Source organism: Mobula birostris, chromosome 18, assembly GCF_030028105.1.
Source record: "Mobula birostris isolate sMobBir1 chromosome 18, sMobBir1.hap1, whole genome shotgun sequence".
In the NCBI taxonomy this organism is placed as follows: domain Eukaryota; kingdom Metazoa; phylum Chordata; class Chondrichthyes; order Myliobatiformes; family Myliobatidae; genus Mobula; species Mobula birostris.
In genome coordinates this window covers 15082897-15100157 of record NC_092387.1, presented here as the reverse complement: position 1 = coordinate 15100157, position 17261 = coordinate 15082897, and the positions used below count along the sequence as shown (strand labels likewise).

General features: G+C 42.0%; 1 protein-coding gene across 2 annotated transcripts in view; it reads right to left on the bottom strand.

Annotated features, from left to right (window-relative positions):
* Window positions 1-17261, bottom strand: part of ireb2 (iron-responsive element binding protein 2) — a 68215-nt gene that overhangs the window by 34710 nt on the left and 16244 nt on the right. For both annotated transcript variants that reach the window (XM_072282253.1, XM_072282254.1), the window contains exons 2-3: window positions 6532-6624; window positions 4622-4787 (exon numbers count right to left, since the gene is read on the bottom strand). In XM_072282253.1, coding sequence (XP_072138354.1) covers window positions 4622-4787; window positions 6532-6624 — 259 coding nt within the window. The remainder of the gene's footprint in view (window positions 1-4621; window positions 4788-6531; window positions 6625-17261) is intronic.

The window sequence follows — 17261 nt, the reverse complement described above, 5'->3', positions numbered from 1 at the left end:
TCCCTGCTTTATATTGTTCAATATGGACATTGGGAACAATTAAGCTAATTGACTGAAGACTTGATTTAAAAAGATTTTGTTATCTTGCATTCTGAAGCTCAAGAATTTTAACTAAATGCTAGTTGAGCATTTTACAAAGGTGAGCAGAAATAAAAGGTAAAGTAAGGCTGGAGGGAACAGGAAGAAAATAAACAGAATCAAAAATATAAAAGGATGGGTTTTATTTATCAGACTACCCTACAAGGGAGTTACTTTCCATCATTCTATGATAAAAGCACGTCGTGAAAATAAATTCAACACATTATTATAAAACTCTAAAAATCAAAGTATTATATTTAATTGTGAGGTTTCAGCAGGCACTCAATAAATACTAGTGCTCTGTCGAAGCAAGGAGACAAAGAGCGCAGTCCAATCTGGTCTTCAACCTCCGAAGACATTCCAATGAGGGAAAATGTTTTCAAAAACAATTGCAAAGAGAGGATGGCATATCTCAATACCAAAATAACTTTTCTCAGCACATCATATTAATCTGTTTCCTGTGACCTTGCACATAGAAAATCAAGACCAAGCATTGTCTTCACAAGGTAAAAATATAATCAGAACACATCAGGCATACAATTCATGTGCCACTTTTAAAGTTATATTTCAGAAAAATATTTAGATTTGTTATCATTTATAATAAAAAGACAAAGTGAGGTAACTAGCCAAATTTGAGTTGGAGCCCTGAACTTTTCTGCTGAACAGGGTTGAGCACTGGGAGATGAGGAAACAGTGCCACCAGTGTCAAGAGAGTGCAATTACAGTATCACAAAATGATACAAATAGGAACAATGGAATTTAGAAGTGACAGTGTGACAAAAGCAGTCTCTCAGGATCAAGAAACAGCAGTTTCCATTCTAGTTTTGCAGGTTCCAAATTGTATAGGTGGGACAGGAGCCAACTTCAAGCTGAGCAGGTTAGCTTGAATTTGAATTTATTTAAATCTTACATCTGTCCCAAAACATAAAGGAGTAAAAATCTCCATCTCAATGTACAGACACTTGAATTTATAAGTCTAATGGCTTGTAGAAAGAAGCTTTCCCCGTAGCCTGTTGGTCCTGGCTTTAATGCTGCAGTACTGTTTCCCAGGCGGAAGCAGCTATAACAGTTTATGGGTGGGGTGACTGGTGTCCCTGATGATCTCTCAGGCTTTCTTTAAGTACCTGCTGCTGTAAGGGAAGTTCACATCCACAGATGCACTGGGCTGTCCGTAGCACTCTCTGCAGTGCCCAGCAATCAAGGTTGGTGATATAGCCTGTCAATGGTGCCCCTGTAGAAGGTTTTGAGAATTTGGGGGCTCATGCCAAACTTCTTCAGTCGCCTGAGGTGGAAGAGCCACTTATGTGCTTTTTCTGCCACACAGCCAATGCGTACAGTCCAGGTGAGATCTTCGGTGATGTGTACACCGAGGAACTTGAAACAACTCACATTGTGAACTGCAGTCCCATTGACGTTGACCAGGATGAGCCTGTCTCCATTCCTCCTGTAATCCATGATCAGCTCTTTTGTTTTTTGTACATTGAGGGAGAGGTTGTTATCTTGGCACCACACTGTGTCAGGGTGTTAACCTCTCCTCTGTAGGCCATCTCATCACCGCTAAAAAAGGCTGATCAACGTCGTGTCATCCACAAATTTGATCAGCAAATTGCAGTTGTGTGTGGCAGCACAGTCGTACGTATAAAGGCAGTAGAGAAGGCAACTCAGGACACAACCCTGGGGGGCATCTGTGTTGAGGGTCAGAGGGGCAGAAGTGAGGCAGCCCATCCTCATCATGTGTTGGCGATCTGATAGAAAGTCCAGAATGTTGCACATGGCGGTGTGAAGGCCAAGGTCTCTGAGCTTCCCGTCAAGTCTGGAGGGAATTATGGTGTTGGATGCTGAACGGTAGTCCAGGAACAGCATTCTAACATATGTATCTCTCTTCTCCAAGTGAGTGAGGACAGTGAGTAGTGCTGCAGCTATGGCATCATCAGTAGATTGGTTCCATCAGTAGGCAAATTGTAGGGGGTGCAGTGTGGGTGGTAGCATGCTGCAGATGTAGTCCTTAACCAGCCTCTCAGAGCATTTGCTTATAATTGAGGTGAGTGCGACATGGTGCCAGTTGTTCAGGCACGCTTCCTTGTTTTTTCTTAGGTACAGGGACAATGATGGACGATTTGAAACAGGAGGGCACTAAACACTGGGAGGGAGAGTAAAAATGTCTGTAAACATACTAGCCAGCTGTTCCACACACACTTTGAAGACCCACCCTAGGATGCCATCTTGCAGTTGCCATCTCGTTGTCTTGCGGTTGTTGACTCGTTAGAATATGTGGCGCGTGGCCAAGTGGTTAAGGCGTCGGTCTAGTGATCTGAAGGTCGCTAGTTCGAGCCTCAGCTGAGGCAGCATGTTGTGTCCTTGAGCAAGGCACTTAACCACACATTGCTTTGTGACGACACTGGTGCCAAGCTGTATGGGTCCTAGTGCCCTTCCCTTGGACAACATTGGTGGCGTGGAGAGGGGAGACTTGCAGCATGGGCAACTGCCGGTCTTCCATACAACCTTGCCCAGGCCTCAGTCAACATCGAAAATTGATGGACAGCCGAAGAAGAGGAATGTCTTACATACCTCAGCCTCAGAGATGACCAAGGAGCAGGTCTTGTCGGCGGCTCTCCTTGGCGTTCAGTCTTATCAACCTCAAATCGAGCATAAAAGACATTTTGCTCATCTGGGATTAAGGTGGCAATGTTGGCTGGACTGCTGCATTTCATCTTGAAGTCCGCGATGGTGTGCAGCTCTTGCTATACACTGCGTGTGTCATTGTCACAGAGTTGTGGCTGGATTTTGTCCCCGTGTTGCCATTTTGCCACCTTGATGGCTCTACGTAAATCATAGTGGCATTTCGAGTTCCTTTTGGGTCTTCAGGGATTGAAGGCTTTATCCCTTGCGCTGAGAGCAACACGCACTGAACCATTTATCCAAGGCTTCTGGTTTGGGTAGAAATGACCGATTTTTGGGGAACGTTGTCTTCAATGCTCTTCCAAATGAAGCTTGTGAACACCTCTGTGTATTTGAAGATGTTCTCGGCTCAAAATACCTCCCAGGTGACATTATCAAAGCAGTCTTGTAACACTGCGCCCAATTGGTTGGAGCAGCAGTGGATGGTTTTCACTATGATCACTTCCTGTTTCAGTTTCTGCCTGTAGGCGGGCAGGTGCAAGATGGAGGAATGGTCAGACTTTCCAAACGGAGGGCACAGAATTGCTTTGTAGGCGTTGCAGAAGGGAGGGAAGCAATGCTTGAGTATGCTTCTTCCCCGTGTGCTCACCTCCATGTGTTGGCTGAACTTAGGGTAAGCTCTAGTCAGCAACACTTAGTTAAAGAGTCCAGCGATGATGAAAGCAGCCTCTGGGTATGTGGTTTCATGGATACTGATGGTTTTGCAAAGTTCATTGAGAACCAGGTTGGTATTGGCCTGTGGTGGGATGTACACAGCTGTAATAATAACAGACGTGAATTCTCTAGGCAGCCAGAAGGGTCGACATAACAGCATAAGATACTCCAGAGCAAGAGGATTTGAGGGTGTGCATGTTACCTGGGTCACATCAAGCATTGTTCACCATGAAGCACACTCCGCCACCTTTACTTTTCCCAGAGAGTCCTTTAGAACTGTCCTCTCGGAACACAGAGAACCCAATGGGTTCAAAGGCTTGGTCTGGTATCTCCTCCGACGACCACATTTCAGTAAAGCATAGGATGTCACAGTGCTTTGTTTTTCGTTGGAAGGAGATTCTGGCTCTCAACTCACACAGCTTGCTATCCAGGTACTGTACACTGGCCAGGAGTATGCTAGGGAGCGGCGGCCGATTTATGCGCCGTCTTAACCTAACCAAGACACTGGCTCTTTTTCCTCGCCTCCGGCGACACGTTCTCAGTAATGCTAGTGTGGTGAAAGGACTTCCCGTGGTTCATGCAAGCAGAGGGCTCTGGTGCAAGAAAGGCAGCACGTTATGACTGAAAGCTGGCTTTCCAATGTTCAAAAGAGTCAGTCAATCATACCTGATGTGACTTTCAGGTTCTTGTAAGAGAATTACAGAAAGAAGTAGAGAGACAAGCAGAAAATTACTATGCCAATTCGGAGTACACAATATGGCTGCCGTACACAGTATCATCTTGAGGGAGAAGGCATTATGAGGCCTTGCTGGTGCCTGATGGATGACCTTGAGTTTCTCAGCACCATCCCAAATGCTCCTTCTCCACTTTGAGTAGCTGCAGATTAGGGACTCGCAACAGTCATAGTCAGAAAGACTTTGAGCAGATTGAATTGTTTCCTCCATTATGGGAAGATCATTACTAGAATGACAGACCTCAGGATGGAGGCTAATTTGGGAGTCAGATCTCATCACATCCAAGAGTCAACTGAATATAATCTGGGATATTATACATATATATATATATATACACACACACTCTACACATCACATTACACATTAAAAAACAACAGGAGTATATTTACTGCTAGAACCAGCTTTACAAATAAAGCCAAGTTTAGTAAATCAGTAACTAAACAGCAAGCTCAATTCTGATCCCAAGCTAGACTCACGTGAAATCCTGAAGGAGAACCCGGGCAGGCCAGAAGGGAACATCTGTTTGGTTTTGCTGATTTTTCCAATCAAGAATAGTTAAAGCATCTTCTCTTTTCACATGAAGTCCATCACAATTTCGAATAGCTGCCTCAAGTAATACACGGATAGAGTATGGCAGTCCACCTTTTGGAAACAACGGTCAAATCGATTAAAAAGAAATAAACCACTTTAAAGAGAATTTTAAAAAACAATTACCTAACATAAGAACTCAATTATGCTTTCATCACATTAGCCAGAAAATGCTATATTAAGCTTTTTTTTCTAAATACATCCCAAAATTAAATACACAAGTTTAGCAGTGGTATATGAAATACATTGAGCAAAATTAGAACATTCAAAGCATGTAGTATTGTGCCGGATGTGTATTATCATTCACTGCTTTTAGGAATCCTACCTTGTTTGCACCTTATTCTTACTGTGTTTTTAAGTAAGGCTGACAATAGGTCACTGCAGCAGAAAAAGCACAAGGACACAGCCACATTAACTTTGCAATTTGCAGTGTTCTATCTATTGCCTTTTCCTTTATTAAGACAATGACTCATGCTTGAATGCAATTCCCCAGGAGTCAGCACCTGTTTAGGAGCTCATAATAAATCAATCTACTGGCCACTGTTCCACAAGAACATTCAGATCATGAGTAATGCTGGCCAACGAACACCTTGCTTGACCCTGGGACTCCACTACAATTGTAGCAAAGCTTACCTACACAGCAGATGACAAATCAAACTTGGAACCTCCAGAAATGTTTGATAGCATTACACCAACTCAGTTTTTGATAACTTCCTGCTCATCTTAATAACAGGCCATTTTTAGAATATTAAATTGAGCAGGTAGATTCAAATACAAGGCTTTCCTGGGTTTCAGAAGTGCTGACTTAACATAAATCCTCCTTTATGCAAATTGTCCCTTAAATGCTTTATTAGCCTAACAGTTAATAATATGTTCTGCAACAGTCATTAACAACTGAACACAATATATGTTTCATTGGGTTAATTACAGGTAGTGCTAGGGTAAGCATCGGAATTATTTGAAGAAATGAAATTATCAGGAGCATATGTGAAGTGACACAATCTGGGTAGTGATGCTGCGCTGAGAGAAAAAGTAGTATATTGGGAAGAAGAGATTTAACTATTTCAAGCAATGAGCTTTTAAAATCTTGGTATTGGGCAAATTGTTTTGATTTTGACTTAACGGAAAAATTTAGTTTATGGGATAGTTCTCAGTAGCAGAACCCACATGTCAATCAATAAAGATGATGAATTGGGCACGAAAGAGCCCAGATAATTAAGGTCATCTAATTTGCAAACTTAAATTTGATTAGTATTTATGAAATTAAGCTGCATAGTGGCGCAGTTAGTAGAGCTGTTGCTTCACAATGCTGGAGACCCAGGTTCAATCTTGACTCCAGGCGCTGCCTGATGAGGTTTGCATGTTCTCCCCATGACCATATGTTTTAAGTCAGAAACTCTGGTATCCTCCCACATCCCAAAGACATGTAAATCGACAGGCTAATTGGCCATGGTAAACTTCTCCTCACATATGAGTGAATGGTAGAATCAGAGAGGAGCTGATGAGAATGTGGACAGAATTTATAAATGGGAATAATATAGGATTGGTGCAATAGCAAACTACTACTGAAGAAAAAATTGCCAAGAACAATCATGGTTATGGAAAGACCATGACTGCCCATGACATACCACATGGCACAGAACAATGGAACAGTGTAAATGAATAGTAAATTGCCAGTGAGATTCACTTCCATGCTGTTCGATTCTCAGAAACTGTTCACTGAGAATTCACAAAGACCTTGTCCACCCCTTCATTTCCAATGAAAATATTGGCCAATACATGAATGGAAAAATCTCACCATATCTTGGGTCACCGAGTTTAAGGACGTTGAAGTATTTTTTACCAGGATGATCTGCAGACAATGGTTCAATTAAGTGATGAAAGGGATGTCCTAAAATGGAGAGAAATACATTATAATCATAGTGTAACATTAAGTATATTTGATAATAAAAATCTGCAACTCTTCTGAACTTTCACAAATCTGACATCTCTGATTGATTGTTTAATCAGATAAAGTACAAAGGCTGGCAGAGTATTGGCATTCCTGGATTCTAAGCAGCAGAAATGACTAAACTATGTAGTCAATAAAAGCAGGGAGGTGAATGGCCGAGATAAGTTTTGGAAACATCATGCAGCTGGACTGTTACAAGAACATCAGTGACCCTACTACAAAAAGGTATGGAATGAAAGCTAGTGATCTTCAAAAGTCTCTAAGGGTTTAAAACAGAGTGTAGTGGAACTATGGATTTCTTAAACCACATCCTTCTACAGTTAATACTTTGTACATAATTGCTGCCATCTAGGAGCATTGTCAGCTCTCAACTCAGAGACTTCCCTTGTCAGGATCCCAAAGGCAAGGCCAGCATTGATTGCCCGTCCTAATCACACTTTAAGAAAGGTGCTGGGCTGCTACCTTGACCCACTGCAATTATATCCAGAACAGCGACAAGGAAATTGCTCAAGGGTTTAGAGCCATTAGCAATGAAGAACAGCAAAAGAGTTACTGGTCAGAACTGTAAAGGAGAGGTGAACTTACATCGGGTGGTGGTGGTGCTGCTGCTGCTGCCCTGGTGATGAAAGTTCTCTCCCCAGCTGGTAAGACACACCATGAAGGGAAGTAATTGCAGTACATTTTGTAGGTGGTGCCAATGGTGCAAGGGAGTTATCTGGGATGTGGTCCCTTTCAAGCAGGAAACTGTGCTCCGGGTGCTGTTAGAGCTGCAATCATCCAGGCAAGTGGAGAGAACTCCTTCACAGTCCTTACTTGTGCTTTGCAGATTGTAGAAAGTCAAGAGGGGAGTCACTTGCTGCAGTACGTCCAGCCTCTAACCTGTTCTAGTATTTACGTGGCTGGTTCAGTTGAGTATCTTGGCAATACCCCTTCAGTTGATAGAGGCATATTCAACAACAGTAATGGCACTAAATGTCAAATGTAGGTGATTAGACTAAGATTAGCAATTTAAGATGTAAACTAGTGTTACTGTCTCAACTTCAAATTGTAAAGTATGCATTGTAAAGATGAAGGAAGTCACTTTCTACACCATGCCTAGCCACTGGTCAGTGTAACTTTTCTCTGCTAGGTCATCCTCTCCTCCCCCACCCCCCCCAACAGTATCCACTTCTGTGTTGTGGATGTTACTTACTGCTCACCAGCCCTTACCGAATGTTAATCAGCTCTTGCTGCATTCATGCATGACCTGTTTCATTCACCAATGTGTTGCAAACATAAATGAGCATCTGTAAGCTTCAACTGAATCAACAGGGTAAACGCAACTTACGGCATGCTTGCCTTTATTAATCGAGGCACTGAATTCAAGAGTTATATTGCAGCTTTATAAACCTCTGGTCAGGCTGCAACTGGAGCATTGTGTGCTGTTTCAGTGGCCCCGTTATGGGAAGGATGTGGTGGCAAAGGACGATGCAGAAGTGCTAGGCAAGGAAAGAGTGTTGCCTTTTGATATGAGTTGATGTAACAACAGCGCTTAGAGATTACCTTTTTTGGGGATCATTCAATGAAGTCTTATGAGTAGAACTTAGAAACAAGAAAGGGAGGATCACTCTTGTGGAGCCAACAGTAAGCAGAACTTAAAGAACATGTTCAGCACAGCACTGTGGGCCAAAGGGCCTGTACTGAGCTGCAGGTTTTCTATGTTTCTAAGTAGGTGTGTAGAGAAATTGCTCAGAGTTGTAAAAATAATAGTTACGTTAGTGGGAAATTTTAGATTTCCCAGTATCAACTGGGCCATAGAGAGCGTTAAGAGGCAGGATGGAGAGGAATTTTTGAAATGAGTCCAGAAAAGTTTTAGGAGTCAATATATAGAGGAACCTACTCAGGAGTGTGCAATACCGGACCTTGTCTTGGAACTGGGTGGCAGTCAAACAGCACTTTAGCTCTAGTAACCACAATTCAAATAGTTTTAAAATAGCGATGGAAAATGAAGCCATTGACTAGGTGTTAACACCCTTACTTTTTATACAAATGAATTGTATGAGAATGCAGAAGACTTTACTTGTAAGTTTTGATAACACAGAATTAGGTGGTGTTGGGGATAGAGGTTATTGTAGATTACAAGGGGATATTGATCAATTAGAGAAGTTGCCTAAGGAGTGGCAAATTGATTCTAATACAGGTTATGCATTCTAGAAAGCCAAACCAGTCTCGGACTGGTACTGTGAATGGTAGGGCACTATGGAATGTAATGGAACAGAGGGAGTGAGAAGTAGAAGCGTTTAGTTAACTGGGAGACAAAGCAGTGAAAAAAATGTTTTAACATGCTGGCCTTCATCAGTCAAGGCATTGAGTATGGGAGTTGGGGCATTATGTTGCAGTACAAGTCACTGGTGAAGCCACACTTGGAATACTGTATACAGTTTTGTTCACCTTCTTATAGGAAGACATGGTATTAAACTGGAAAGAGTACAGAAAAGAATTACAAAGATCATGTCTTGGCCCAAAATGCTGACTGTGCATTCCCTTCCATAGATGCTGCCTGACTTGCTGAGTACCTCCAGCATTTTGTTTGTGTTGCTCATGATTTTCAGCATCTGCAGAATCTCATGTTGAAGATTCAGAAGGATGTTGCTAGGACTACAGGGGGCCTGAGTTATAGGTGGAGATTGGCCAGGCTATGTTTTTATTCCTTGGAACATAGGCTAGAAAAGTTTAAAACTATGAGAGGAATAGAAAAGATGGACGGTAATGTTTTTCCCCCACCGTAGGCAAGTCCAAACCTAGGGGGCATAGGCTTACAGTGAATGGGGTAAGTATTTAAAAGGGATCTGAGGAGCAACTTTTTCCATACAGAGGGTGATGAGTATAAGGAATGAGCTACCAGAGGAAGTGGTTGAGACAGGTACAACATCATTCAAAAACCACTTGGATACCTTTATAGAGGGGTGGGGCTTAACAGGGATATGAGTCAAGAATTGTTAAATGAGGAAATTAGGACGTGTGGTTAGTAGGGACCAGTTGAGATGAAGGGCCTGTATCTGTGTCGAGTTGCTCCACAACTCTATCAAGATGCTGTCTGTGTTCGAAGAGATGTGGTGTGTAGAAGATGGAGAAACTATGTTTGCTTTCTCTGAAGCAGAAGAGCTGAGGGGCGACATTCATAAAATTATAAGAGGCATAGATAAATAGAGTAGACATTCATTATCTTTTCTCCTGGAGAAGAAATGTCTAAACTTAAAGGGCATGCATTTAAGGTAGGGGGATGGAAGCTCGAAGGAGATGTGCGGGACAAGCAATTTTTATATTATGCAGAGTAGTGGGTGGCTGAAGCATGCTTCCAGGGTGATGGTGGAAGTGGCATATACAGGTGTCCCCCGCTTTTCGAACGTTTGCTTTACAAAACCTCACTGTTACGAAAGACCTACATTAGTACCCTGTTTTCGCTTTCAGAAGGTGTTTTCACTGTTACGAAGAAAGGCAGCGCGTGATAAAAAATCAGCGCACGATAAAAGGCAGCGCGCACCCCGAGCAGCCGCTCTCCCCCAGATTCGGAACGGCATTGCTTAAACACGTTGCATTGAGCAGCCGTTAGCGAGATGAGTACTAAGGTGTCGGAAAAGCCTGAAAGAGCTCGTAAGGGTGTTACACTTAGCGCAAAACTAGACATAATTAAGCATTTCGATCATGGTGAACGAAGCAAGCACAAAGTGAGTTTGGCTTGTGGAAGCTGACAAAGATGATGTTGAAGAGGTTTTGGCATCCCATGACCAAGAACTCATAGATGAAGAGCTGATGTAGTTGGAAGAGGAAAGGATAACAATCGAAACCGAATGCAGTAGCGAAAGTGAAGTCGTCCAGGAACTGAACGTGAGAACGTGAAGCAAAAGCGTGAGATTTTCGCTGCAATGATAAAGTACGACCTTAATTTTGAAAGGGTACGTAGGTTTAGGGGATACTTGCAAGATTGTTTCGTCCTTACAAAGAACTGTGTGATATAAAAATGCGCAAGGCTCAGCAGTCAAGCAAGCCTTCCACATCAGCCACAGCAGATGACGAACCTCGACCTTCGACATCAAGGCAGGCAGTCATAGGAGAAGATGAGCTGCCTGCCCTGATCGACGATGAGATGACACCCCCGTGTCCCACCACCCCAACCCCCGGGCCCCGGACAGATACTGTACCGATTCGTGTAGAATGCAGCGGTAGCCGGGAGGCACACAGCACATCTTTAAGAAAAAAGTCGAAATAAACATGCTAATTAATTAGGTGCCGCCTAGCATGTAATTGTCAGCCCATATCAGTGCCGATGCAATCAGCAATCACCTCTGATCGGTGCCAACATTTACGTGCCGGGCAGCACCCAATTAATTAGCACGTTTATTTCCGCTTTTTTCTTAAAGACGTGTTGTGTGCCTCCCGGCTACCCTTGCATGCTTCGCGGCAATGTATCAGTCGGCAGCCTGGAGGGTGGGGGCCACTGCACCACCCCAACCTGCGACAACTCAGTCTAACACACCATCATCAGTGTGCTCAATGTCTTCCCAATTCCGGTAAGTGATACTACACTGTACATACATTATTTCTACTTTATATAGGCTGTGTACTTTTACATGTTATTTGGTAGATTTGGCAGCTTCATAGTTTAAATGCTACTGGACAGCGCGTTTATGCCAACAGCGCTTGCGTGAGATTTTCTGCCGAGAGCACTTGCGTGAGATTTTCGCTACGGAGATCTGTGCAGGCAATCGTTATAGAGAAGTATTTCTACTTTATATAGGCTGTGTATTTATCATATCATTCCTACCTTTACTATGTGTTACTTTTATTTTCGGTTTTAATGTGTTATTTGGCGTGATTTGGTAGGTTATTTTTGGGTCTGTGAACACTCACAAAATTTTCCCATGTAAATAAATGGTAATTGCTTCTTCGCTTTACCACATTTCAGCTTACGAACCGTTTCATAGGAAAGCTCTACCTTCGGATGGCAGGGGAAACCTGTACAACAGAGACATTTAAAAAGCTCTTAGATAGACACACAAAATATGAACAGAATGGAGGAATATGGACTACATGCAGGCATAAGAGATAAGGTGTCTCAGCTTGATTAGTTTGACACAACACCATGAGCACAAAGGCCTGATCATGTGCTGCACTAATGTTCTACACAAGTCCACTGCTGATCTTATGATGGAAGATGGGTCAAAAATAAAACAGCTGAAGGTGGCTGGTCATTCTCTACTGTCCTGAGGATCTCCTATGGCAAGATCCTAACAATTATCAGACTGACAATCATAACCATCCTCCTCTCTGTGAGAGAGATCAAAACATATGCCCAGATACATCCAGCAAAACAACTATCTTATCAAGTGTGCCTATCACATATTGGTTAAATGATTCATTGTAGACAACTACTACAGTCGCAACCACTCCTACGGTGTAGATTGGTGATAACATATTCTCCTCGCTGACGATCAACACTGCTCTACTCTCTATATACACATGACTGTGTGGCTAGGCACAGCTCAAATACCATCTATAAATTTGCTGACGATACAACCATTGTTGGCAGAATCTCAGGTGGTGACAAGAGGGCGTACAGGAGTGAGATATGCCAACTAGTGGAGTGGTGTCGCAGCAACAACCTGGCACTCAACTTCAGTAAGACAAAAGAGCTGATTGTGAACTTCAGGAAGGTTAAGACGAAGGAACATACACCAATCCTAATAGAAGGATCAGAAGCGGAGAGACTGAGCAGTTTCAAGTTCCTGGGTGTCAAGATCTCTGAGGATCTAACCTGGTCCCAACATATCGACGTAATCATAAAGAAGGCAAGACAGCAACTATACTTCATTAGGAGTTTGAAGAGATTTGGTATGTCAACAAATACACTCAAAAACTTCTATAATTGTACCGTGGAGAGCATTCTGACAGGCTGCTTTACTGTCTGGTATGGGAGGGCTACTGCACAGGACCGAAAGAAGCTGCAAAGGGTTGTAAATCTAGTCAGCTCCATCTTGGGTACTAGCCTACAAAGCACCCAGGACATCTTCAGGGAGCAGTGTCTCAGAAAGGCAATGTCCATTATTAAGGACCTCCTGCACCCAGGGCATGCCCTTTTCTCACTGTTACCATCAGGTAGGAGGTACAGGAGCCTGAAAGTACACACTCAGCGATTCAGGAACAGCTTCTTACCCTTTGCCATCCAATTCCCAAATGGACATTGAACCCTTGGACACCATCTCACTTTTTTTTAAATATACAGTATTTGGTTTCTTGCACTTTTTAAAATCTATTCAATATACATATACTGTAACTGATTTACTTAGAAACATAGAAAACCTATAGCACAATACAGGCCTTTCGGCCTACAAAGCTGTGCCGATCATGTCCACCGCACTGAGACAGGGTTAAATAAGGGACTTGAGCATACGTGTTTTTTGGTATCGGGGGGTGGGAGGGGGGTCTGAAATACAAAAAATTCTGAATTCCTAAATGCAACTAGCCCCAAGGATTTCAGATAAGACATTGTGGACCTGTATCTTAATTCTCTCTTAATTCTGATTTATTCTAAAGGAAACAACCACAGCCAAAACATCCCTGTCTTTATATACATTATTCTTCAGCCCTGACCTCACTCAAATCCTCATCCTCTCTAATATTTGCACATCCTCCCAGTAACAAGCTGAGCTGAACTGTACAGTACTCTTACTTTGGCATCTGTCTAACTGGCATTTTATATGGTTCAAACATCCTGTTCTTCTATTCCATGCCCACTTAATCACCTTACCCACATTTTCCATATTGTCAGGAACTTATACAAGGATATATTAACATGCAAGTGCTACCAATATTCCTCTGTTCCGCTACACCTCTTAGTATTTTACCATAAATCAAGAACCCCTTGCTTTGCTCTCTGGGAAAAAAAAACATTTATTCACACTTCTCTGGATGAATTTACATTTTTGCCCACTAGTTAACTTCCTATAGGGAAAAGCAGAAGTCATCGAAAGCTACTGCCCAGCTTACAAAGTCCCCACTTACGTAGTCTGTACAAATGAATGTGAATTTGAGGCCAATGGGATGGATTTTCTGGCTGATGCAGGTCTGCAGGCAACTTCTGCTGGGTCGGAACATGGTTTGTGACCATATTTCCCAAGCAAGCAGCTCAGGTTATGAATAGTTCAAAGAATGGAGCCCTGTGACAACTTGGATATGACCCCTATGATGATGACAACGTTGACTCAGGCTTGAAAGGCCAGTGTCGGGCACTTTCATGCCTTACAAGGCGCGGAACGAGAGACTGTGTGGCGCGCCACTCTTCACACAGACATTTTGTAATACAGTATTTTCTTTATTTTACGAGGTGGAGTTGCGAGCTCAACACTCAACCCGGCACGGATGGAAAGCGTACTCGGGAACAGCCCGACTGGATTCGAACCCGGGAACCTCCGTTCCAGAGTCCAGCGCTGATGTCACTGCGCCACCAGCCGACCCGTAACAGGGGTGAATAAATTAAAGTAAGGGGAAAATAGCCGCTCATTCTTTGTGGCTGTAGCTGAATCAGATACAAATATTTAACAGGGAGCAAACAGAAGACACTGGAACACAATGAAAATGGATGCTAGATCGGAGGGGTAGAATTTAGAAGTTAAGAAATAATGGTGGCTTTGCTGTTGAAGACTTTAAAAAAAGGCTACCTAAGTACTGTGGTCAATAAGCAAAATTTTTTAAATCTGCAATTGCTGGAAAGCAGAAACAAGAACAAAAAGCACTGGAGATACTCAGGAAATCAAGCAACATTTGGGGTGAGAGCTACAGCATTAACATTTCATGTTGACCTTTCTCACAGAAACTGCAGTGTTGTACTCAAATCAAATAATGAATTGAAAAAGACCTTTTTATACTTTAAGTTTCTTGTTTGACCATTATGTATGTGGAATCTTGATGAAAATTTAAAATAAAAGGCAAACTTTCTGGGTGAAGGTCAGACAAAGCAAGAAATTCAGCTGAACTTCTGCATACACAAGGTATTCTGCAGATGCTGGAAATTCAAGCAATACACATCAAAGTTGCTGGTGAACGCAGCAGGCCAGGCAGCATCTCTAGGAAGAGGTACAGTCGGGCCGAGTCCCTTTGTCAGGACTAACTGAAAGAAGAGCTAGTAAGAGATTTGAATCTTGGAGGGGGAGGGGGAGATCCAAAATGATAGGAGAAGACAGGAGGGGGAAGGGATGGAGCCAAGAGCTGGGTAGTTGATTCATGAGACAGGAGGCCCAGGGAGAAAGAAAAAGGGGAGGGGGGGAAAACCCAGAGGATGGGCAAGGGGTAGTGAGAGGGACAGAGGGAGAAAAAGGAGAGAGAGAAAAAGAATGTGTATATAAATAAATAACAGTTGCATACGTACTTCCTACTAGCTAGTTTAAGCATACTTCCTAATCCACTGACAAAGATAAGATAAAGGTGCTACAACCTACTCCAGAAGATAGTTTTGAGCAAATAGAAAGAATCCCAAAAACAAAACGCAGTTAAACAACCCAAAATATTCATGGTTAGTTTGTAAATTTGATAATATGCATGAATCTCATCATTATCCAGCTGGAAATCAGTGATTGGCCAAGTAAAATAATCAGTCTGATTTTAAAAGGAAATTTTTTTTTATATTCTGACTAGTGTGCAAATCGCAACGGAGGCAGAAGTATTTGTCCTTCATTTGAAGTGAACTCAGCAGCCCAGCTTATTGGTTTCTTTTTGAGGCATGTTACATTATCTGTCTATCAGTCTATCTATTCAAGTGTTTTCTTTCTCTCTGATGACATTGTTTCCTGTAAACAAGTTTACATTTTTCCAGTTTCAGGGTTGAACAACTTTGTCCACTGTTCAGAGTCCAAGGCCCAAATGTCTTGAAAAGATACTATTTCAGTATCTCTGAAAGTAATATTAACATGGAAATCTCCAGGGGAAAAAAAATCAACTTTTAAATATAAATTTTCATAAACTCCACTTGTTAAACATTGCAGACTTCCTAGTGGTTAACAGCTCATTCAAAAAAAACAGAATACTTTCTCCTATATTGGGACATACATTTGCCTTTATAAGCAACTTTTATGTGTGTTGCTTGAATTTCCAGCATCTGCAGAATTCCTGTTGTTTTTGTCTTTATAAGGTGTGTTTGCACCTTAAATCCATAGTAACGCTGTCTCATTTGGCTGTATTCATGAATATTCATATATGGTTAAATGACTAAACTTGAACTGATTCCTCTGGAAATGTCTGTAATCAAATCAGGATCCATCAATGAAACACAAGTTCATCCTCAAACCACAGCCAATTACACTGGACAACAAAGATTTTGCTTTCTGGATACTTTTGGGTGTATCTTATGGATTTTGTGCTGCTGGTCATGAAAATCACCACGAAATTTTCCTATCACGCATCATTTTTTAAAATCGCCTATATCTGTTATTTCAACTCATAATTCAAATCAGAATAACAGATGCCAAGATTAAGTAAGTGTTTTTGTTGGTCCATAAATCAAACAGGTCATCAATGACAGGCAATTCAAAGAACTTCTAGTGGCAGTGGAGAAAATTACATGGATGCTGTTGAAAATGTTCATGGCAACTACAGAGAACCAAGCTATGTGCAGCTGGTTGACAACATACTTTAAGCATACAAAACCATGGTGCAACATGGCACGAAAGATTCATTTTCTGCATTCCCATTTAGACTTCTTCACAAATCCTGGTACTATCAGTGACAAGCATGGTGAAAGATTTCACCAGAACTTTGCAGTCATGAAGAACTAGAATCGGGGCAAATGGAACCCATTAACGCAAGAAGCCTCAAACACTGAGCACAAACGAAAATTATCAACAAAACATTTTTAGCTTAGTCGAACTATTACAAAAAGTTAGCACCATTCTGCAATTAAACACATTATATTCAATAGAAGTTAATTTCTTGTTTCTCTAACTCTGAAATTATATTTATGTTTAGCTTCAAGTGGCCCATCATAAACAAAAAAAATTCTGAAGAAGCAACACTTTTGAAAAAAATTGTTCTCCAATGTAATGGAGCTGGACAGTTGATTAGCAAAAGGGATATGAGAGGATCATGGGAAAGAAGGCCTAAGGAGAAGGAAAAGGGGGAGGGGGGAAAAACCCAGGGGATGGGCAAGGGGTATAGTGAGAGGGACAGAGGGAGAAAAAGGAGAGAGAGAGAAAAAGAATGTGTGTATATAAATAAATAATGGATGGGGTACGGGGGGGAGGTGGGGCATTAGCGGAAGTTAGAGGAGTCAATGTTCATGCTATCAGGTTGGAAGCTACCCAGAAGGAATATAAGGTGTTGTTCCTCCAACCTGAATGTGGCTTCATCTTTGCAGTAGAGGAGGCCGTGAATAGACATATCAGAATGGGAATGGGACATGGAATAAATAAAAAAGTAATCTTGTTTAAAATATTAAAGAAATGTCATCTTTAACTTTATGCCTTTTGGAAATCAAGTCATCTTTTACCCACTTAGCTATTCACAGTAACAGAAATTTTGACCAGGGGTGCCCAAACTTTTGAGTGCCA